Below are 22,747 nucleotides of genomic sequence, written 5' to 3' on the forward strand. Positions count from 1 at the left end.
TGTAGTCTCTTTCGTCCTGGTGCGGTTGCCGGGGGCAACGGTCCTCTTAAGTTTGAGTGCCAGGCGGACAGCTGCGTTGGACTCCGTGGATGGACATCGAGGGCGGAGGTTGGCTGGACAGGCTGGGCGGCAGGGGCTCTGGAACAGAGAAACGAGGCGCGGCTGGGGTGGGAGGGTGGCGGTAGGGCAGCCCCCAGCTGCGCCTCATACCCTAGTTCCCCTGTTTGGATCCGTTCGGGAGTGTGATCCGATGTGGAACGCTCCAGGCCTGGGGAAAGACTCCAGTGCTTCGATTTTTTATTTTTAACATTTTATTGAGAATTCATTTATATACCATACAATTTATGCCTTTTAAGTGTACAAGTCCATTATTTTTCAGTAAACTTACCAAGTGGTGCAGCCATCACCATGGTCCAGCTGTAGAACTTTGCATCTCTCCAAGGAGATAGATCCCCCGTTCCCCTTTGCAGTCCATCCCGGCCCCCACTCCTAGCCCCAGCAACTACTGATGTGCTTTCTGAGTCTAATGATTTGTCTTTTCTGGTGTTTTGCATCTAGCTACTTTCACTTACTGTAATGTGTTTGAGATGTATGCCTATTATGTGTATTGATATTTGTTCTTTCTTATTGCTGAATAGTATTTCATTGTATGAATGGACCTCAGTTCTCATCCATTCTCTAATTAATGGACATTTGGGTTGTTTTCTCTTTTTGTCTATTATGAGTAATAACTGTTATGAATATTTGCATATATTTTATTTATCTTGGGCCACATGGAGTGGAATTGCTGGATCATTTGGTAACTATGGTTAACCTTGTGGGGAATTACCAGATATATTCTAAATTGGTGACTGCACCATTTTACAATATCCCCTCCCCAACAATTGAGGGTTGCAATTTATTTGCTTTTTCACTAATGCTTGTTAATATCTGTACTTTTTTATTTTTTGGTTATAGCCATCCTAGTGGGTGTGAAGTGGGATCTTATAGTGTGTGTGTTTTTTAAAAATTTTTTGGTAATCCTCATCAGAGGATATTTTTTCATTGATTTTAGAGAGAGTGGAAGGGAGGAGGAGAGACAGAAAGAGAGAAACACTTGAATTGGTTGTCTCCTGCACGCTCCCTTGGGGCCGGAGTTTGAGTTTGCAACCGAGGTACATGCCCTTGACCAAAATTGAACCCAGGACCCTTCAGTCTGAGGGTCAACACTATTCACTGACCCAAACCGGCTAGGGCAATCTTATGGTGGTTTTTATTTACATTTTCCTAATGGCTAGTGATGTTGAACATCTTTTCAAGGGTTTGTTGACAATTTGAGTATTCTCTTTAGAGAAATGTCTGTTCATGACCTTTGCCTTTATTTTTAGTTGTGTGTATTTTAAATATGTCTATTTTAGTTGTGGTAATGTACATAACATAAAATTTGCCATTTTAACAATTTTTCCATTGGTTATTTGTAAACCTAGGGAAAATTTCAGAACCACTACGTGCCAGAAAACCTGGCCTGGTGGTGGGGCCTCCCCTCTGACTCACAGAATGGGCTGGGCTGAGTCATCTCCTGAGCCTCACCTACAGAAATGTTAATAAAGATAGTTGTTGACGCCATTCGGCGCAGTATGGAGACAACCCACAGTTCCGCACACATCTCCCTCATTCCTTTGTTTTCCGCCTCATTCCTTTTAATGGCTGTAAAGTATTCTATCATCTGAATGCTGTCTCCTGGACTTTCCCAGGTCTCTATGGATGGGTTTGGATTTTTATGACTACAAACAATGCCACCATGTCAGTCTCAAAAATTCTCTGTGCACATTGAGAATGTTAATTATAAGTAAATTCCCAGACATGGAATTCCCAGGTCGTGAGAGCTGTGTAGTTCATATTTTCATTGCTCTTGCTGAGTTTCTCACTAAAGGGTGCAGCAAATATAGACCCACCACCCCGTATTTCTCCATCATTTTACGTCTTTAAAATCTTTGGAAACCTCTGTAAATCTGTAAATCTTGGAGTTGGCCGTTCCTGTTCTTCAGGGGCACACAGGAACTTTAGAATATGATGAAAACTCTGGTCCTTCTCCCCAGAAAAATGTACACCAGGTTGTGTACATAATATATGGCTGACATTTGTTGAGGGGAGGGTGCTGTGTCTGTCCATAGCTTTCTCCTCCTTCCAGGTCAGCGGTTCTCACACTTTTAGTGAAATAAGATTTTTCTGGGGACCTCAAATATACAGACTGTGTGTGATTTTTGAAATCCTCACCAGAGGATATAGTTTTATTGACTTTTAGAGAGAGATTGAGAGAGAGAAATATCCATCAGTTGCCTCTGGTACGTGCCCTGACTGGGAATCGAACCTGCAACTTAGGTATGTGCCCAGGCCGGAACCGAACCTGAAACGTTTTTGGTGTATGGGACTATGCTCCCACCAACAAAGCCACCCAGCCAGGGCCAGATTGTGTGTGTGTGTGTGTGTGTGTGTGTGTTTTAATATATTTTTTAAATTGATTTCAGAGAGGAAGGGAGAGGGAGAGATGGATGAAAACATCAGTGTTAAAGAAATAGAAACATTAAAAAAAAAAACCACACACACACACATCAATGCTGAGAGAGAATCATTGATCAGCTGCCTCCGACACGCCCCCTACTGAGGATTGAGTCTGCAACCTGGGCATGTGCTCTGACTGAACAGTGACCTCCTGGTTCATAGGTCCTTGCTCAACCACTGAGCAACACCGGCTGGGCCAGATTGTGTCTTAACAGCTCTTTGTTAGAGAGTTGAGAACGGATAAAAGAGGAGCCCTGCCTGACTGGCGTGGCTCAGTGGTTGAGCATCGACCTATGAACACAGTTCAATTCCTGGTCAGGGCACATGCTTGGGTTACAGGCTTGATCCCGAGGGGGCGAGCAGGAGGCAGCTGATCAATGATTCTGTCTCATCATTGATGTTTCTATCTCTCTCTCCCTATCCTTTCCTCTCGGAAATCAATAAAAACGCGGTAGGTCAGTGGTTGGCAAACCGCGGCTCGCGAGCCACATGTGGCTCTTTGGCCCCTTGAGTGTGGCACTTCCACAAAATACCACGGGCAGGCGCGTACGTACAGTGCGATTGAAACTTCGTGGCCCATGCGCAGAAGTCGGTTTTCAGCCCGGGTGAGTCTATTTTGAAGAAGTGGCGTTAGAACACTCAAGGGGCCAAAGAGCCGCATGTGGCTCGCGAGCCGCGGTTTGCCAACCACTGCGGAAGGTAATTGCTTAAATGGTACCAAGTGTCTGACCATTTTCCTTGTCATCATCAGGCTTGCAGGGAAGGCTCTGTCTGACCAGACTACAAAGGGGTGGTTTGAATGCATGATACGTTTTCTTTCTTTTCTCCTTAGAATGGCTTCAACAAGAAAAAACAGCCATCCCATGCGTAAAATCTTTGGTGATTTTAATGATATTTCCTTAGAAGATTCAAAGATGGAAAAAATAAAAAACTTGAAAATCAGTAGGAATCTTACCAAAATAGCTCCCAGTAATAGCAGATTTCTAAAAAGAAGCCAAACTATGGGTGAAAAACACTTCTTCCCGAAAGAGGATGCTGGCCTGGGGAGTGGGCCCTGGCTGTCCTCAGGGAGACCCCCGACCACTGCCTCAAAGCTCAGGACCAGCGCCGCGCTTCGGAAGCTGGCCCAGATCGAGTCCAAGATCATGAATCGGAAGGTACAGATGGACTTGTCTGACATGGAATCCAACTTGAAGACCTCCAAGGACAGTCTTCCCTGGAGAGCAGACAAAATTCCTCCTAGGAGTCCAGCTGAACTTTCTTCACAGAATACAGACCAAACCTCCCAGAAGCAGGCCCGGGAGATTCCTCTCGCTGGGAGCAGCACACCGGGTGGGAAGGTCAGTAGGTTTCTAAAGACGAGAGAGCCACCTGTTGAAAAGCTATCTCCTGAAGCCCATTTTGGGAAAGAGAGGAATTTTTCAGTGCCCAAAGAGAAAGCACCCATTAGAAAACTGGATTCGCCAGACAGTGATGAAGAGGAAATGAGAGAGTTGCTGGGAAGCTTGATGGAATCTTTCAGAGAAAAAGAAGCACGCACGAATCAGGACTTTACCAGCACCAGAGTCATTGGGAAAAAACAAGTAGAACTGTTCTCGGTAAGGTTTGCATGCATTTATTTTCAACAAAGTCTTTGCTTTTGTACCTTTCTGTCATAGCACCAGAGACTTTTGATAGCAGGTGTGACCCAGGAGCCACGTGAGAAAAGGGTTTGATGAGGAAAGGTTGGGTTTCAGACCGTCACAGCTACCTGTTGTAGGCCTGCTCTGTAGGGATGGAATTTGGGACCCGTTAGGCAGTTTTGCAATAACTTGTAACTGTGTACACCACAGGACAGCACTTTGTCTGACTGATTGAACACCAGCAGTGATAATGCCATAGGCAATCCATGCCTACTTGTCATTTGTATCACACAGGAGTCATTAGCTTGGGAAGGCTGTATTTCCATTATTTTTATTGAGATGAAATTCACATAAAATTGACTATTTTCAAATGAACAAGTCACTAGCATTTAGTACTTTTGCAATGTTTTGCAACCACCACCTCTATCTAGTTCCAGAACATTCTTATCATCCCCAAAGGAGACCCTGTACTCATTAAATAATCACTCTCCATTTCTCTCTCCCCCAGCCCCTGACAACCACTAATCTGCTTTCTGTCTCCATGGATTTGTCTGTTCTGGTCGTTTCACATAAATGGAATCATACAACAGTGTGGCCTTTTGTGTCTGGCTTCTCTCGCTCAGCATGGTATTTTCAGGTTCATCCACATTGTGGTGTATGCCAGTGCTCCACCCCTTTTGTTTTTGTTTTTTGTGTGTTAACCTTCACCTGAGGATATTTTTTTCCATTGTTTTTTACAGAGAGTGGAAGGGAGAGACAGAGAGAGAGAAACATCGATGTGAGAGAGACACATCAATTGGTTGCCTCCTGCATTGTGCCCCGACCAGAGCGGGGGGCTGAACCTGTAACCCAAGTACATGTACATGCCTTGACCAGAATCGAACCCATGACCCTTCATGGGCCGATGTGTTTACCACTGAGCCAAACCGGCTAGGGCTCACTCCTTTTTATGGCCAAATAATATGCTATTGTGTGATGGACCACATCTTATTTATCCACTGATGGGCATTTGAGTTGTCTGCCTTTTGGGCATCCTGCTTCTATGAGCCTTTGTGTACAAGTATCTGAGTCTCTGTTTTCAGTTCTTTTGGGTAAATAGCTCGTAGTGGAATTAGTGGGTCCTACAGTAATTTTATGAGCAACTTATTGATGATCAGTCAAACTGTTTTCCACAGCGGCTGCACCATTTTACATTCCCACCAGCAGTGTATGGGGGTTCCAATTTTTCTACATTCTTGCCAATACTTATTTTCTGTTTTGTGATTATAGCTACCCTAGTGAATGCTAAGTATTGGGAAGGCTGTGTTTTATGGGGAAACCCTCTGCATATTCATTTTGGTTCTGTTGAAGGTCCCAGCTATCACAGATCATGTACTTAGGGGCCTTCATTTAGAAATGTGTAATTAACAGTATGTATTTGAAGGCAAAGTGCTATTTCTGATTATTTGTGGAATATTTTTTAATTCTAACATTACCTTGTCTAAATGTTGTACCTTGACTTCCAGAAATGAGGGGAAATAGAGAAAGGGCCATGAGGGATGGATAAGTGATCTAGGAAGCCTTGGTCTCATGCACCCTACTAGCCTACTAGCCACATTGTCAAATGATATGGACTTATTTATCACACGTTTGGTAATTTTGTTTCTTTTATTTCTGCCAAAGTAGGATCAGATCCCAACTCAACCAAAACTGCTTTCACTACCCAGTGAGGAACTTTCCAGCGCAAAGCCACTTGGGGCATCACATCTGCCAACTTTCCAATTAGCAGACGGGACTCTTCACAGTGTGCGCTCAAGAGCTCACTCCCCGCAGACTCACATTCCTGGGGACACAGCCCCCAGCACGGTGTCATCACTTTCCGTCACCAGCACTGTGTCAAAGCCAGTGCCCCCCAGGAAGGCACGTGGCGGGCTCTCATCCTCTCCCGTGAGGAGTGAGGCCGGGCCTGGGGAGGAGTCACTTTCAGAAGCCTCTGACGACAGCCTAAATGGTAACCCACAGCTCTGTGCAAAGGTGTTCCCCTGGGTAGACAGGGTGAGGCCTCCTTAGGGTCCCCAGGATGGTGGTCATAGGCTGTTGTCACCGGGAGTGCATGGTAGGCCTTGTCACACCCTCCACTCCCTGACCTTTCCTGAGGGGCCAAGTCGGATTTTTGTTCTGTCTTTTTTTTTTTTAAATATATTTTATTGATTTTTTACAGAGAGGAAGGAAGAGGGATAGAGAGTTAGAAACATCGATGAGAGAGAAACATCGATCAGCTGCCTCTTGCACACCTCCTACTGGGGATGTGCCCGCAACCAAGTTACGTGCCCTTGACCGGAATCGAACCTGGGACCTTTCAGTCCACTGGCTGACGCTCTATCCACTGAGCCAAACCGGTTTTGGCTGTCTTTTTATTTTCTTACGTCTGTTTTTATTGGTTTTTAGAGAGAGGGGAAAGGAGAGGGAGAAACATCAATGTGAGAGAGAAACATCAATTGGCTGCCTCCTGTTTGCACCCCGACTGGGATGTGGGTGTGTGCCCTAACCAGGAATAGTGTGACCTTTTGGTGCATGGAACGACACTCAACCAATTGACCCACACCGGCCAGGGCTGTTCTGTCTTGAATCTCTTCATCCAGTAACCCTGACCAATTACAGAGCAATAACCCAGATCCTCCTAGAAATCCTTCTAGAGCCATGTGCAAAAGAAAGGCAACTCAATTCTCCTTTTTGTAAAAGAGAAATTTACCTCCTTTTTAAATGTGGAAAAGAAAAACATCTCTAGTCACAGACATTTCCACATTATTTAACATTTTTATTTTAAAATTGTATAAGAAAGAGGAGAAAGCAAAGAGATGTGCTGCCAACGTAGATTTCTTCCTTTGATCCTCGAATCTAAACGAAGGAACTGTCTTTAGTGCCTGCTGTGTCCCTGCAGGATGACCAGCGAAGGCCAGCCTGCCCCACGGGTGCCAGTGACTGACTGTAACTCGGGAATCAGTTGAAGGGGAGGAAAAAATAGATTGTTTCCTTTTCCCCTTCTAGGTTCTCCGCTGCGGCTCTGTAACAAAAGACAGTTGAGCCCTAGCCGGTTTGGCCCAGTGGATAGAGCGTCGGCCCGCAGACTGAAGGGTCCGGGTTTGATTCTGCTCAAGGGCACGTACCTCGATTGCAGGCTCGATGCCTGGCCCTGGCTGGGGCGTGTGTGGGAGACAATCAGTCTCTCTCATATCGATGTTTCTCTCCATCTCTCCCTCTCCCTTCCACTCTCTCTAAAAATCAATGGGAAAATATCCTCAGGTGAGGATTAACAAAACAAAACAAAAAGACAGTTGAACAGGAGAAAAGCATGACATAGTAAATAAATATTTAATGTAAGTTTTACATGACATGGGAGCCCCCATAAGGAAATGAAGACCTGAAGGGACGGTCAAGCCCGAGCCTGTGGGTGCTGGGTTTGGTGAGGCGTGGAAAGGCCTGGAAAAATGTGGCAGGACAAAAGGAAATGGGCTAAGGGCAGTAAACTGAGCAAAGCCTGCTCTTTGGGATTCCCCAGTACCCCTCTGTCTTGGCCACAGGGGTGCTCCCTTCCTCTGGGTAGAGGGACAGCCCCACTCAGACCTGCTTCAGGGAGAAGGGCAGAGTCCTTGCAGCACCTGCCAATTCTCAGATTCTTTCAGCTTGAAATACTCACTCTGCCAAGGTGCCACCCCAGGGGGTGAGGGGAGGAAGAAGCACTGCCAACAAAAGTCCACCCCTCCCACCTCCCAGGTTAGGTTAGGGTCAGAGCACGCAGGGGGCGGGTTTAGGCTGTGGATATGAGAAGACCCCTTTGAGCCCCTTCAGGGGCTGCCAAATGCCATTTGACGCCTGACCTATTCTGGCAGGATCCTTGGGCCTGAGGGACTGGTAAGTGGGTATCCCCACCATTCTGACCCCACTGCTGGCCTGGAGGGGTCTGTCCTGGTGGCCAGACCCCACCCACCCTCATCCAGTTGCAGCCTCCAGGGAGGGAGGCAGCTGGGAATGAGTGGTGAGTACAAGTCCAAGTTTGGGGTCTGACATACCTGGGGGACATCCTAACCCCACTGGTTATTGGTTGTGCAGGCTTGGCCTTTCTGTGTCTCAGTCTCCTCACTTGTAAAGTGGGACAGAGCCAAGTCCATGAGACAGTTCGTGTGAAGTGCCTCCGCTGGCCCTGCTTCACACGTGCGTTTAAAGATTGGCTGATGTGACAGTGATGTTATTTCTCAGCCAGTGCCAACACCGTTCCAAGTGCTCAAGGCCATAACCTCCCTTGGGGCCGTTGTCCTGGGCCAGCTGGGAGGGCTCAGTTCAGAGGTTTTGTCTGTGATCGCATGTTTGGACCTATCTGCCATGTGAACTGAGATGACGGTTTGTATTAGAGGAGCTTGGAGGAGGGGCGAGTCCTCGGGCTAGAATGCCAGGCTGATTGGACCTGGTCTTTCGATGGGTAGGTGGGGAGGGCATCGGGCACAGCCCCTCAGCTGGCCTTTCCAGAGAGAATGGGAGCTTGCTCTCCTCTCTCCCACCGCTAGCTCTCCTCCTGCCCAGAGGGCCCTGCTCCCATTTGTTCCTGCTAATACCTTAGCACTCACATCGTCCGGCCTTGGCAGTCGGCCAGCTGGAGTGCCAAAACGCTCACTCAGTGCCAGCTCCCAGGTCCTTAACTTGCTTTAATGAGAACATAAGATGCATCAGGCCCAGCCTCACATCTGCCTGAGGTGCCACTCCACTAGGCCCTGCAGCCTTCTTCCCATCGCCCCCAGAGGCTGGGGTGCCCCTCCCACCCCGCATACTTCAAGATCTTCATTGCATTGTGATCATCTGCTCATCCATCTAAACCAGGACCTGGGAGGCCCAGGGTTTGTTGTATAAATTTTTATCAGAACACAACACAGCCACACACATTTGTTTATACCTTGACTGTGGTGGCTTTCACACACTAAGGACAGCTGAGTAGTTGGGACAGAAACTGGACAAAAATATTTACTATCTAATTCTTATTTAAATATATTTTTATTGATTTCATAGAGGAAGGGAGAGGGAGAGAGAGATAGAAACATCAATGATGAGAGAGAATCATTGATCGGCTGCCTCCTGCATGCCCCCTGCTGGGGATTGAGCCCACAACCCAGGCATGGGCCCTGACTGGGAATTGAACCAGTGACCTCTTGGTTCATGGGTTGATGCTCAACCACTGAGCAACACCAGCCAGGCTGCTGTCTAACTCTTTAGAGAAAAAGTGTGCAGACCCCCTGGACTAGCTTACTGAGCACAGGGATGGCATGTTTCCCCATATTCCTATCCCTAGTGCTTAGCCCAGTGCCTACAACACGATGGCAAACATTTATGGAGCAAATAAATGAGTAAATATTATCATGTTACATTTTTAATTACAGATTTTAGAATAAATATTTTATCCCTTGATGATCTGGCTCCAGCTGTCAGCACGCAATCGGACTTAGAACAGAAAGTAAGTACAACTGTCTAATTTTTCATTGTAAGTCATTACTTAGAAAGGTTTGCAACTGTTACACTTCCTTTAGGTCAGCAGTTCTTAACAGGGGGTGACTGTGCCCCCAGGGGACACTTGGTGATGTCTAGAGACATTTTTTGGTTGTCATGACTGCGGTGGGGTGTGCTGCTAGCGTTGAGTTGGTGGCTGCTGGGCTGGGTGCTGCTCAGCGCCCTGCAAGGCACAGGACAGCCCCCACTGCAAAGAATATCTGGCTCTCAAATGTCGAGTGCCACAGGAGAGACCCTGACTTAGGTGATAACAGGACGAAGTTACTTAATACAGTGGACAATTAAAGCGGGTCCCCTTTAATCCACCCATAGCAACACCTGCCTGACTTGTCCACTGCCCTGTTGTGATTCTTGCCGTATTAGTGACCACCTCAATATCAAAAGCATCTAATAATACACAATAATGACACTTTAACAGATTTCACTCATGTGCTCCCCACATACTGAAATCAACAGTGTTACATGCAGCAGCCCCGTGCTGAAGCATTTCAGGAGTCTCACTCAGTTACTCCCCCTGCCCACATCTAATAAAGGACCATCTTGGGCCCTCGCCAGGTGGGCCCCCAGGGGTACCGCACCTCGTCTAAGGCAGTGGTATCTGGAGCATGTTCATCACTCGAAACCACTTTCCAGTTATCTCTACTGTCCTTCGTTTTAGAAAGGAGGTCTGAGGGAAAAGGCACCCAGCAAAAGCCCCAGGACCGGGGGCCCCCCTACCGGAAGCGAGGTCTCGGAGCACCTGAGTGAGCCATCGGCCTTCTCTGCTGCACCCCAGCCTGCTGCTAGCCTGAGGCCGACGCCTGGGGAGCCTACAGCCAGCATGGTGAGCTTGGCTTATTCGGAAGATTTTGAGAAATCCCCAAGCCTGACAGCATCAGAGCCAATGATCCATTCTGAGGAGTCTCTGGACAGGACGTTGGCCACTTGGTCTGAACTTTCTGCAAGCCTGAAGACAGACCACCCCCCACCAACAGGTGCCTCTCGGAAAAAGTGGGCCCAGGATGTGACAAGAGTCACAGTGAAGGAGCAGGCTGTGCAGACCCTTGACCCCGCCTTCACCTACCAGTGGACAAAGGGTAAGTGTGAGGCCGGAGTGCCCAAGGAGGGTGGCGCAGGCCTCGGTGGCAGTGACAGGCACTCAGGCTGTGCAGTGGGCACCTGGAGGCATGACAAGGAGCTCTGTGTCTGGAGTCTGGCTGTCGTGATTAACTAGCTGGGGGTCCTCGGTGCCCTGATTTCCTCTTACACAGATGAGGGGCAGCTGCCCTGGGTGCTTCCTTCTCTTCCGAGCACTCAAACATTATGAGTTCCCAGAATCAGTGACCAAGGAGGTAGTTATCAACTGGAGTGATTCTGGCCACAGGGGACATTGGCAAGGTCTGGAGCCATTTGGGGCTGTGACAGCTGGGTGGAGGGCAGGAATGCTGCTAACACCTCACAGTGCCCAGGACACCCCCACCAAAGAGTGATGTGGCCCCAAATGTCAGTGGTGCCCAGCGTGAGCCTGGGGAAGCAGCGTTGCAACAGAAACTGCCTTCTGGAAGCTCATGGGGCCAGTGCAGGTCTCCTAGGGCTGCACTAGCTGCTGGTCTTAAGTTGGTGTGGATTCCCTTCTGTGGTGCAGGGGGCCCTTCTCATCATGCCCAGTGTGACTTTCCAGACATTTCTCTTGTCCCCATGTCAGCCTTGGCCCTTCTGGAAAGAAAGTTCCCTTTCCTTTTTTTTTTTGTTTTTTGCTTTTTGTTTTTTGTTAATTCTCATCCAAGGATATTTTCCCATTGATTTTAGAAGAGAGGGAGAGGGAGGGAGGGAGGGAGGGAGGGAGGGAGGGAGGGAGGGAGCAAAAGAAACATCGATTGGTTGCCTCCTGACCGGGGCCAGGGATCAAACCCACAACCCTGGTACATGCCCTTGACCAGGAATTGAACCTCAGACCCTTCAGTATCTGGACCAACACTCTAACCAATGAGCAACACTGGCCAGGGCAAAAGTTCCCTTTTCTTTAAGCATTGTCTTGCTCCCTTGTCTCATCTAGACAACATCCGCAGCATAGACAGAGCTTGTTCCTGGACTGAGCAAGGGGTATAATTCTCCTGGACTGGTTCATTTAGATTGGGGGGCTTAGCCATACGGTAGCCATTGCTCCAAATCTGGCCACTTACCCCTCCCGCTTTTTCCTTGGGACAGAGGCTGGTATGGCGACCATCGGGCCAGCCCTGGGAGGTGCCTATGTGGATCCTACACCCATCGCCAGTCATGTCGTCAGTGCAGATGCAATAGAAGGTAACAGCCCAGCTTGGGGGTCCTTTGGTGAAGTGGATGCATTTCATCTGCAAATTCACCCCCACCGTTGGAAGTGCGGCGCCCCGTTTAGTGCTGGGTGTGAGGAATCTGTTGGTGGGGATTGTCACAGCCATAGGCAGCTGCTACAGTTCCTAGGATCCCAGACGATAGACTGACTGATCAAGAACCTTCCGTCTGTCTTGCCAAAGGAGACAAATGTCAGACAAAAGAGGAAGGTTATAAGTAACACACCTCTAAGCCTTTCCATTCCACCAAGCTATTTTTATTTTGTATGTTCCCCTTTGAGCCTTTTAATCCAGAATCCATTATTTGTTTTTCCTCTGAAGACACTCAGCCAGTACTGTGACTGGCCTCCTTGCTGAGTCTGGGGGAGTCATGGAGCCTAGGGAGACCCACCCCAGGCTGGAAGACACACAACAGTTCTCCAAAAGCCTTTTTCTTAGGAAGCCCAGACTTTGCCAGGTCCCCATGGGGCACTGATGGCTCACATGACACCAGTAAGGTTACACTAGTACTTGCTATTTTCCCCCCATTTTAGTTTTCTTAAAATTTTAAAAATATGAAGTTATTAAAATATAGTAATTGTTACAAAAAAAAACATTTACATGTTTAAAAATAGATTTTAAAAAACTTAATATTAACCTCAAAGACTTTTCCATCTATATATATAAAAACCCAGTAACTGAATGGCGGAATGACCAGAATATCCTGTCGACCAGTCGCTATGACATGCACTGACCACCAGGGGGCAGATGCTCAATGCAGGAGCTGCCCCCTGGTGGTCAGTGCGCTCCCACAGCGGGCCGATCCCTGCAGGCCACGCCACCCCCACCAGTGCACGAATCCATGCACCGGGCCTCTAGTGTTACTATATATTTGAATAATGATCATTTTTAACACAGTTTTAATTCTAATTGTATTTTTATTTAAATTTTTTATTTAATTACATTTAAAAGTGCATAAATCAAATTTACCCCCTTTCCCATATTTAAGTGGATAGTGGGTAGTGTTAAATAGATTTACATTGTGTAATTGTACATTTTGGGTGTCAATTTACTAAACTTTCTGTGTGTTGGATGTGGAGGTGAAGACTTCCGAATCTGCCTAAGAGGTGAGCATTCTTAACATGCAGCTCTGAGGTTTACACACGTCAGTAGAAGGCAGTTCATTTATTAGGGACAGACAAAAGGCAAGGCCTTCACTACTTCCCAAGGTGGCATTGCTTCTGAAAAGTATGGAGACAGAACGGGAAGAGTGGGGCCTGCAGAGCACCTGGGCCCAAAGCGGCTGATGCTGACAGGATGAGGGGACTGGGCTGGGATGGGAGGACAGGGGCTCAGGGGCTGCTCAGTAACTCGGTGCTGGGGGCAGCCCTGACAGCTTACAGCCCGGCCGTGTTCGCACTCAATGACATGCTTAAGCAGCAGCTGAGCCTGACGCAGCAGTTCATGGAGGCCAGCCGGCACCTGCATGGGTCCCTCCTGCAGTCCCTGGACCGAGACGCGTTCCACTACCACACCCTGGAGGAAACCAAAGAGGTGACTACAGCACAGCTACCCTCTTCTGGGAGAGGGAGGGCAGGCAGGGCTCTGACCGTGGGGACAGCACTCAGCCTAGGGCAGCAGGGAACTATTTGATGTGTAATATATGTCACGTTATAATATACAATATATAAAATACATTACGATGTACTAGGTATATATTACATGTAACTTCTTTATAGGAATGGCATATTATATGAACTATTCTGCATGATTTTAAAAATAATTTTATCTACTGATATTTCAGTATTTCTAAAAAATAAGGACTTTTAAAAAATAGTCACAGTACCATTATCATACCAACACCCAATTAACTTTATATTGTTTGAAATCCAGGGTTCAGATTTCCACTTACCTCATAAAAGTTGAACATGTTGCTATTTTTTTTTAAAATCTATCTTTGATTTCAGAGAGGAAGAGAGAGGGAGAGTCAGAAACATCGATGAGAATCACTGATCAGTTGCCTCCCACACACCCCACCCTGGGGATCGAGTCCTCAACCTGGGCCCATAACCCTGATCCAAATCGAACCATGACCTGTTTCATAGGTTGATGCTCAACCACTGAGCCATGCTGGCCCGGCCGTTCCTATTTTCTTCATCAGGATCCAGACACAGTCCATACATCGAGATGCCTTCTGTCTATTTAGCCTCCTAATCTGGAAAAGTAGTTCTCAGCCTTGAGCAGTGTAGCACCCCAAGTCTGACTACCCAGGTTGTTGGCATGGTGGCCCAGTGGGGACCCACTTTAAGAACCACTGCTCTACACCCCCATCCCCATCTCTTGTTTTGTTAGAGAAAACAGGTTGTTTGTCTGACAGTCTCCCACATTCCGGACTTTGCTGATTGCACCGTGTGATCCCTTTTGTTCCTCTGTTGGACGTCCATCAGTTGACTGGACGCAAGCTGGTGATCTGACCACGTTGCTGTCTATAGCCTACCATGGCTCCTCACTGCCTGCTCTGGGCCCGTGTCCTGAGAAGGGCACCCAGCCCTTCTTCGTTCCTGACAGCAGTCACTCATCCTTTCAGACTCAAGCCATCAGCCAGGGCTTATTTCTCCTCATCTGTCCCCACAGCATTATCACATGGCATCTGTCATTTTTTGTCAGCATGACCAGGAACTGCTGGGGACAGGCACTATCTTCAGCACCCAAAGCCCCAGTAGGCTGAGGCATAGTGGTGACATGTCCCTGTCTGTCCTCTGCTCCACAGTACATTAGGCACCACAGACCTGCCCCACTGACCCTGGAGGATGCTCTGAAGGAGGTGAAGGAGGAGCTGTGAGCACCATCAGGTAAGACTTGGCTTGTGGTTCTAACAAGCTGGTCTAACATGTTAGTGTCCAGGGGATATTTAATGTGAAAGGGGGGCAGGTGGCACCTAGGACTCACCTGAGTGGAATTCCCCTCCAGCCCCCAAGGACAGACCATAGACCAGTGGAAATGGAAACCGGGTGACATTATCACTCATGGCAAGACAGAGGCTGCCAGCCTGTCTGGAGCCCCGTGCAACGGGCTCCACCTGTCCCAGCACTGGCTTCCTAACGAGCTGAGGTCGATGGGGGATGGGAGTCCCATTTACTAATGAGGACACAGGGCCAGGGGTCCATTCTGGGGACCTTGGTGTGAGACACCAGGCAGAGCTTTTGACCTGAGCCTAGAACTCAAAGTCCACACTCAGACACACCTCCTCCCTTCTGAGCCTGAGCACACTTCTGAGCTCAACACACCAAGAAAAAGGTCTTTAAAAAAAAATAAAAAAAAAGGTCTTTATGAAAAAGTCTTTATTTGAAGGCAAAACAGTAAAACCCACAAGAAATTGTTAACAGCACGTGTTTATGCTTTATATCCTGAATCAGACACATTTAAACAATTCACAGCTACAGGAAACCTAGAACAAAATCAAATATTTTATCACATCAGGTTGAAAAGTTGGAGGTTTTGCATATTATCGAAAAGAATTTTTTGAAAATGTTTCTGTACAAATAAACGGCACTGCACCCCGCTGCCTGAAGATACTAAGTGCAGCAGATCTGAGCATGGTTGCCAGCGGCTCCCTCCAGGCCTCACCTCCTTGTGGTTGAAGGGGGTTGGGTGGGAAAAGGAAGTGACAACAGAGCAGGAGGCGTGGCCTGTGGCTCCTCCCCACACTGGGTCTGAATGGACTATTGCACACAAGTGCTGGTGTCGGGGTTCTTTTAAGTGAAAAACACAAGTAGACATTAAGGGCACAGATCCTCCAGGGGTATCATCCTGTGACCTGAAGATGTCTCAGATCCATCTCCTTAGATCCTTTTCTTTCTGGAGATAACAGCAAATGGCTAATGTTTAAAAAAAATTCAACTTAACTAAAATAACTAAGGGCCAGTATGTCTTGGAGGAATCAAGTTTCAAATTATCTCACTGGGGATCATCTTAGATCAACATGTTTTTAAAAACTAAACCATTTGGAGTAAAAATGAAAACCTTGTTTAATGTTGCAAATCAAGGTTTTGTTTTTCCTTTGTTAAAGAGTGAGCAGTACTAGCGCCTGGCCTGAGCTTTGTCACGACCTAAGTGGGAGGTGCAGGCTGTAGAGCTGGCCATCTGCACCCCTAGTCCGGGCACCTGGTGTGCTCGCCCAAGGCCTCCTCCACACATGCTTGCTGATTTAAGCAGAGACTCGCATCTGACTGGAAAGAGACGAAAAATCCATTCCTACAGGTGTCAAGGATTCTTGTCCAGGGGATGAGAGGCTCATGTTTCTCGCTTCACTGTCCAGGGAACGAGTGCAGGGTGTCCTCATGTGAATCTTTCTTCTATGTGAAAGCTGGTTTGCATGTGGGGCCTGTGCCTCCCGCAGTAGAGCATGGCACTGGTCACTAGGTATGCTATGGTTGTCCTCTTCTGTAGCTCCCCCAAATGGAACCGAGAAGTCCCTACCATCTTCCACATCCAATAAGCCAGGAAGGTCCCAATTGCCAAGCTGCCGGCGGATGGCATAGCTCCTCACCACATCTACTTGCACTCGTCCCTGGCCTTCATGCGGGCGATGAAGGAGTAGCTCTTGTTCCTACGGTAGTTTTCGTAGGGGTCGTCCAGGGCCACACCCACACCCTTGTACTGGTCCCACTTATCCCGCACGTCCCCCCCCTTGATGGGGTCCTGGATCCCTTGCTCCTTCACGCCGAGGCCACCAGATCCACTCCAGCCTTAGGAAGAAATAGGGATGAGTGGTTACAACCTACAAAAACTGCAATCTGGTGCCTTTATCCCGACAGTTAAGTAGGAATGCATTAGGGGAGGTGAGTAACATGCATAAATGCTGTTTATAAACACAAAGCTGGTAAAGAATGCCCAGCAGGCCCACCCTCTTTCAAAGATAAGGTGGTAAGTTGGGACTTCCTCTGAAGCCATCATCCCCAACCTCAAAATCCCAGAGCAAGTTGTTCTTCCCCGGAACCTTACCCATTTTCACCAGCATCTGATGTCCTTTGTTCTCTTCCCCAAGCCTGGAGTCAGGTATAGGAGGTGCTGAATTAGAACCTAGACCAGCTGAGGAACTAAAATTAAGACAGGTTACATCTTTTAAAAAAGAGCAGGTATATTTATTGGGATGAAAACTTAGAATATTACAGGGTGTGGCATATGAGAACAGTCACAGTGCAGGATGGACACACACACTTGTGTCTATTATTCTTCATCCTCTTCATAAGCCAGACAACGGGAACTAAGGTGATTGCCCCCGCTTCACACTGTGCAGCAAGGGTGAGTCACACCAAGGCCCTAAAACAGTTAGAAACAGAGCCCAGCCACCACGTGCGATGAGGAAGTGCCACTGTCACTGCGTTAATGCTTGGGTGTACCTGAGGCCCTGTGCCAGCATGGGCCACCACGAGCATGTCTTCTAAATGACACATTTCAACATTCACAGCAAAGCCTCAGAGGATCCAGCACTACCAGTGGGTCACTGGACAGTTAAGACAGAAATCTTACGGCGGAGTGGGGCTCCTGGACCGCGACCGACGTCTCCTTCCTGGGGAATATGATTTGGACCTGGAGCGGGAGCGGGACCTCGAGTGGCTTCTTGAGGAGCGGGATCGGCTACGGCTCCTGTTGGGGGAGGGGAGGAGGGAGAGCCCTGCGGGTCAGTCGGGCAGCCTTGAAGCCTCAGGCCCAAGTTCCTGAGAGGTGGTACCTGCCTACCTGGAGTGGGAACGGGAGTAGGAGCGGGAACGGGAGCAGGAGCGTGACCGTGACCTGGAGTATGAGCCAGACGACTTGGAAGACCTCGAGTTGGAGCGAGAGGAGGAGCGCCCTCGGCTTTTGGATCTGCTCCGAGACCGCGAGGGTCCACTGCAGGGAGAGGCTGGTGAGCTGGAGCTAACACCTCCCAGGTTCCACACAGGCTGAGCCTGCCACCCCCACCACAGATTTCGAATGACCCCAGGGGTCCGGACATGCCATTCACACCACTACCGCAGTCACATTCCTAAACAGCTTGGTGAATACAGACCAAAGCAAACTTCTCTTGTGCTGGTGTCTTAACTCAGGCTTGTGGGAAGGGCTCCTAGCACCTTTAACATAGGGGGCTAGACCCAAGACCCAGGCAGAGGCTAGACCTGACTTCCTCTATGATTGGGTGATGTCATATGTTTTATGACAGGTGTTGGGGGCATGATACAATGTTAGGGTGTGACAGAACAGTGTGTCTGGTTCACTCTAAGCCAATTCATGACAAGATGTAGCCAGGGAGGCATGATGACTCCACACAAGTCAGCAGGGACGCCCTTACCTGTTCCTCTTTTCCTGGCCTTTCCGCCGTCGGGCCCGCATTTTTGCTCGGAAGAACTCGTAGAGGCCATTCTGCTCCCAGCCTTCGCTGTAAGATGGGCAATGTGACCACAACAGCCTCCTTCCCGAAGGGCACTGGGAAAACTCATCAGGAGGCTACTTTCTACCCCACAAGCCTCCCCTCCCTCCCTCCCTCCCTCATTCACTCAGGATGCTGATCACGGGCCACCACAGACAGCACTTGGGCTGTCATTTCCACGGGACACCCTTTCTTGGATGAGGAAGCAGGCTAAGGTCGGGACACCTGCTGCGAAGTGGAGAGACTGGGCTGTATACCTGACACCACCAGCTCTCGGCCTTTCTGAACTGCAGTTGAAAGAGCTGAGGGTCTTAGGGCCTGTGGTAATCATAACTGGGAACCAGGGGCTGTGACTCATAGATGGGAACCCGTGCCTGGCACAGGAAAGGAAGCAATGTCAGCTGGGCTGGTGCTAAGGCCTTTGGGGGAGGGTATCCTGAAAGGGACCCATGACAAAGCCTGGATTTGCAGCAAGATAGTGTCCCAAATAGAAAAGCCTTTCATCAAGGGCCACCATGTGTAACACATATCACCCACAGTCAGGAGAGAAATGGACCCTATAATGCAATTTCTCTTAGAGACACCATACTCCTCACCTGGGCCTCACACCATGCTGGGTAGAAGATATGCATGGTAAGAGTCTTTCTTGTGAAGCAAACTTGGGGGAAGACAGGTTGGGAGATGGGATAGAGACTCGCCTCCCATCACTGGCCCCACTGCTGGGTCTCCCCAGGCCCTGTACCTGTTCCTTGGCCTGTCATGGGAAGGAGGGCTGTAAAAGGCCTCCACGGCCGCCAGTAGCCTCTCACTTGGTGGCATGGGAGGTGGAAGGCGGATGTCTTTAGGGTCCAAAGGCTTGTACTCGTGATCTTCTAGCTGCAGTGGAGAACACAGCTGTCACTACATCTTGCTGGAGCCGTCAGGCCCACCCAGAAAGATGCAGGTGCAGGAGACAGGGCCTGGTTTGGTGCTCAGGTTGCTCTGGGCAACAGAGTGCTCACCCAGCCCTCGCTGGAAGGCCCACCCTCTTTGAGGCAGATAAAAGCCACAGAATTCTTTCTCCAAAAAAATGACCACAGAAGACATGGCCTTCAGGATAAGGAGACAAAAGAGCCCTGGTTCATTCATAGACACGCTGTGAATCTGATGCTCTGCCTGCAGGTGCCACCCTGTGCCCTGACTTCCTACCCAGAGCTCTGTTATCTCCCTTGAGGGCCCTCCCACAATCAGGAGCCTTAGCCCGGCCCAGGAACTGGCTCATCCGCTGGTCCCTCTGCCTGCCACAGCCCCTTGCTTACCTCACCCCTCACATGCATTCCCAGGTTCCATGAAGGCACACCTCCGAGGTTACCCCTTTCCTGAAAAACCCCTCTGCTGTCAACCCCTGGACAAGGTGGCTTCCAAGAACCAATACTAAGAGGACCCGTGCCTCATGCCCAACCCAACCTGCCCCAAGTGGCACCAAACTCGTAGCACCAGGAGAAAGATGCAGAGGGATCAAGGGGACACGGGCCTCACTGACTCAGGTGTGTTCTCACAGACTGGCTTGGACAAGTTCACTGGGGAGTGGGAAATGAGAGGGGAAGTGGCCTGGGGAAGCAGTTTTGTAGCCTACGGGAAATTCGTTTCATCTATGAGCTTTTCACATGGAGACAGGCACTGGCCCAAGCATGTCCCACTGAGCTTGGCACTCACCACAGACCTTACCTTCACGAGTGGGGCCATTAGCCCGGCGGGGAGATCGAAGTAGGGAACGTTGGGGACCAGACTGGGGTCATCGTGGTTGATGTGGGGAGGGCCCTGTCGCCGCATGTGGGGCGGCTGCCCATTGAAGCCATGGGGAGGAGGGCCAAAGTCGGGGTGTTGGGGTCCCCCCCAGGGAGGGTGTTCATTGATCCCAGGATGTGGCATGCGATGGCCAGGGTGATGGTGAGGGGGTCCCATCTCTGCAAAACAGAAACTTATCTCAGGCTCGCAGGGAATTTATAAGCTGGGTGGCACCAAGGACCTCAGAGAGAAGCAAGGATGCCAACACCCACTTTCTGAGCAGCCCTTCTACCACCTTCCCTCCCACTGCTTCACTCACTGCTCAGGCAATGCAGCAAGGGGGGAGGAGCTGAGGCTGGGAGGGGGTGGCACCCACAGCAGCACCAGATGGACCTCGTAGGTTAAAGAAGGAACCACAGGGAAATCACAGAACCTTCTAACGTCAATGTTATGGGCTAAATTGTATCTCCTCCCCACCTCTCACTCCCCCGCATTCACCACCACCAGTCCTAACTCTCCATTTGAAGAGGTAATTAACTTAAAATGAAGTCATATGGATGGGCCCTGATTCAGTTTGACTTATAAGATTAGGACACAGACAGGTAGAAAGAGACAATCGTGTAAGGACACAGGGAGAAGGTAGCCATCTACAAGCCAAGGGGAGAGACATTAGAGGAAACTAACCTTATTTCTAGACTGGGAAACAGTAATTGTTGTTGGATCCACCCAATCTATGGGACTGTCATGCCACCCCAGGATATTAACATAAGCAATAAACTAAGTGATCTCCGAGCTGAATTTATAACCAACGGAGGATTTTAAGGTAGAGGCAGATTTACAGTAAGAATAAAATTCTTTTAAGCCTGGCTAGTGTGGCTCAGTGGCTGAACATCAACTTCATGAACCAGGAGGTCACGGTTGGATTCCCAGTCAGAGCTCATGCCTGGGTTGTGGGCTCCATCCCTAGTAGGGGATGTGCAAGAAGCAGCCAATCACTGATTCTCTCCCTCTCTCTGAAATCAATAAAAACATATTTAAAATTTTATTTTAAAAGGAGAAAGTTAAAATAAAGACTCTTCAAAAAATAACAATAGAGAAGGTGATGAAAACTGTTGGGACAAGGAATGGGAAACCAATCCTATGACAGCGGTGTGGCCCTGGACTCGGTGCCTGTTGCTGTGGGCACTTGGGGGTTACTTTTCCTTTTGAAATCTATCTGTCCTTCTCTGTAGGACAGAGAGACAGTGCCCTATTCCTAGGAAGAGGGACCAAAGTGTCATACCTCTACAGCTTGGTGTGTGGTCTCTTCTCCTCTGTCATCCTATGACCCCCTGCCTATGACCTAGCCTCTGGGCACATCAGGTGCACACCATAGACCAAGAGCAGGACCTTCCGCCTGCTCAGGAGGCCAATCTGTCAGGTGCCTCCTCAGGCAGGCAACCTGGACTTCTCCAGGAACCAGGGGCAGTGTGTACTGGGCCTCAAACACGCAAAACACTCACCAGCAGGGAAGTCCCCCTGAGGGTAGTCAAAGCGGTGAGGATAGGGGGGCCGCTCGAAGGGGTGTCTCGGAGGAAAGTCATCCTGCATGAAGCGGGGCGGGAAGCGGTTGAAGTTGTGGGGGTGTGGTGGCTGGTTGAACTGTGGGTGCTGCTGGTGGGGTGGGAAGGGCCCGCGGAAGTGTGGTGGCCGCTGCATGCGGAAGGGCGGCTCTCGTTGGCCACCACCCCAGGGCGGCTGCTCATGTTGACTGTTCCAGGGGCCCTCGAACTGACTGTTCCAGTTGGGGTCGGGCTGGCTGTTCCAGGGTGCGTCGCGCTGGCCATTCCAGCCTGGGTCCCCACGCTGTTCACCCCACATGCCCTCATGGCTGTTGTTCCAAGGTGGGCAGTGGGGTGGCCCACCCTGGTGGTGTGGGTAGGGGGGCTGCTCGGGAGGCTATGAGACAAAGAGCAGATGTTAGACACTCTTGAGGCCCATCCAGCCTCCGCACTGCCTGGTGCTGCATGCTGATGGTCTGCTGGGCGTTGCCCTGGGCAGGCCATGGTGCTTTGTTTACTCTGTCGTGCACAGTGGATGCTGTGGTATCTGCCCTACCACTGGCCCCTCTTGTCCATGCTGATAACCTGACTCCCAAGTTTCTGTATCCCCATCGTGGCTAAGGACTTCCTCTGGGTCCTCATACAGGACTTTCTATAGGCCCATGTACAGGGAATCCGAACACCCCCTACCCCTGAGCCCCCTCATGGACAGTACAGAGGTGCCTCCCCCACTGCATCCAGAGTATGTGTAGTGGCTGAGCCCCAGAGGCCACCCACCCTGAAGACAGCCTTCATAACTTCCCTCTGTGCTGTTCTCCTGGGACATTTCCCACTTAACAACTTGCCCTCAAGTCCTATTTCAGGGTCTGCTCCTAGGTCCAACCCTGGAAACTTGTTTCTGAAGGCTGAAGATAACATGAGCTCTAATCTCACCCAGCTGCTGCTTTGAAGACTTAAAAGTTGGACTGCAACCCAAACTCAAGAGCCAGGGAGGATGTGTCCAGATGAGGCCAATCAGAGAGCCCATCTCTAGGGTCATAGCTGGTT

The 22,747-nt window shown here is 49.4% G+C and overlaps 2 protein-coding genes across 7 annotated transcripts in view; one reads left to right on the top strand and one right to left on the bottom strand.

Annotated features, from left to right (window-relative positions):
• LOC308249982 (uncharacterized protein C19orf44) lies at positions 1-18,041 on the top strand. 4 transcript variants are annotated; one of them, XM_080672164.1, is made up of 9 exons: positions 1-108; positions 3,374-4,139; positions 5,829-6,153; positions 9,569-9,642; positions 10,354-10,771; positions 11,883-11,978; positions 13,371-13,537; positions 14,754-14,835; positions 17,454-18,041. In XM_080672164.1, exons 2-8 carry the CDS (start codon positions 3,375-3,377, stop codon positions 14,823-14,825), a joined length of 1,917 nt encoding a protein of 638 aa, XP_080528290.1. In that variant the 5' UTR covers positions 1-108; position 3,374; the 3' UTR covers positions 14,826-14,835; positions 17,454-18,041. The 4 variants fall into 4 exon arrangements, 3 of the variants coding, with proteins under 3 accessions (XP_080528290.1, XP_080528292.1, XP_080528291.1); XM_080672165.1 differs by having other exon boundaries at positions 38-108; positions 5,835-6,153; XR_013960807.1 differs by lacking the exon at positions 13,371-13,537 and having other exon boundaries at positions 38-108; positions 17,454-17,472.
• The window catches only part of CHERP (calcium homeostasis endoplasmic reticulum protein), a 19,221-nt gene continuing 11,780 nt past the window's right edge, over positions 15,307-22,747 (bottom strand). For 2 of the 3 annotated variants that reach the window (XM_080672162.1, XM_080672161.1), the window contains exons 10-17: positions 21,662-22,097; positions 20,100-20,338; positions 19,135-19,268; positions 18,315-18,401; positions 17,726-17,875; positions 17,516-17,632; positions 16,988-17,082; positions 15,307-16,731 (exon numbers count right to left, since the gene is read on the bottom strand). In XM_080672162.1, coding sequence (XP_080528288.1) covers positions 16,538-16,731; positions 16,988-17,082; positions 17,516-17,632; positions 17,726-17,875; positions 18,315-18,401; positions 19,135-19,268; positions 20,100-20,338; positions 21,662-22,097 — 1,452 coding nt within the window. In that variant the 3' untranslated portion in view covers positions 15,307-16,537. The remainder of the gene's footprint in view (positions 16,732-16,987; positions 17,083-17,515; positions 17,633-17,725; positions 17,876-18,314; positions 18,402-19,134; positions 19,269-20,099; positions 20,339-21,661; positions 22,098-22,747) is intronic. The other variant, XM_080672163.1, reaches the window with a different exon arrangement.

Source organism: Plecotus auritus, assembly GCF_963455305.1.
Source record: "Plecotus auritus genome assembly, chromosome: 6".
NCBI classification, from domain to species: domain Eukaryota; kingdom Metazoa; phylum Chordata; class Mammalia; order Chiroptera; family Vespertilionidae; genus Plecotus; species Plecotus auritus.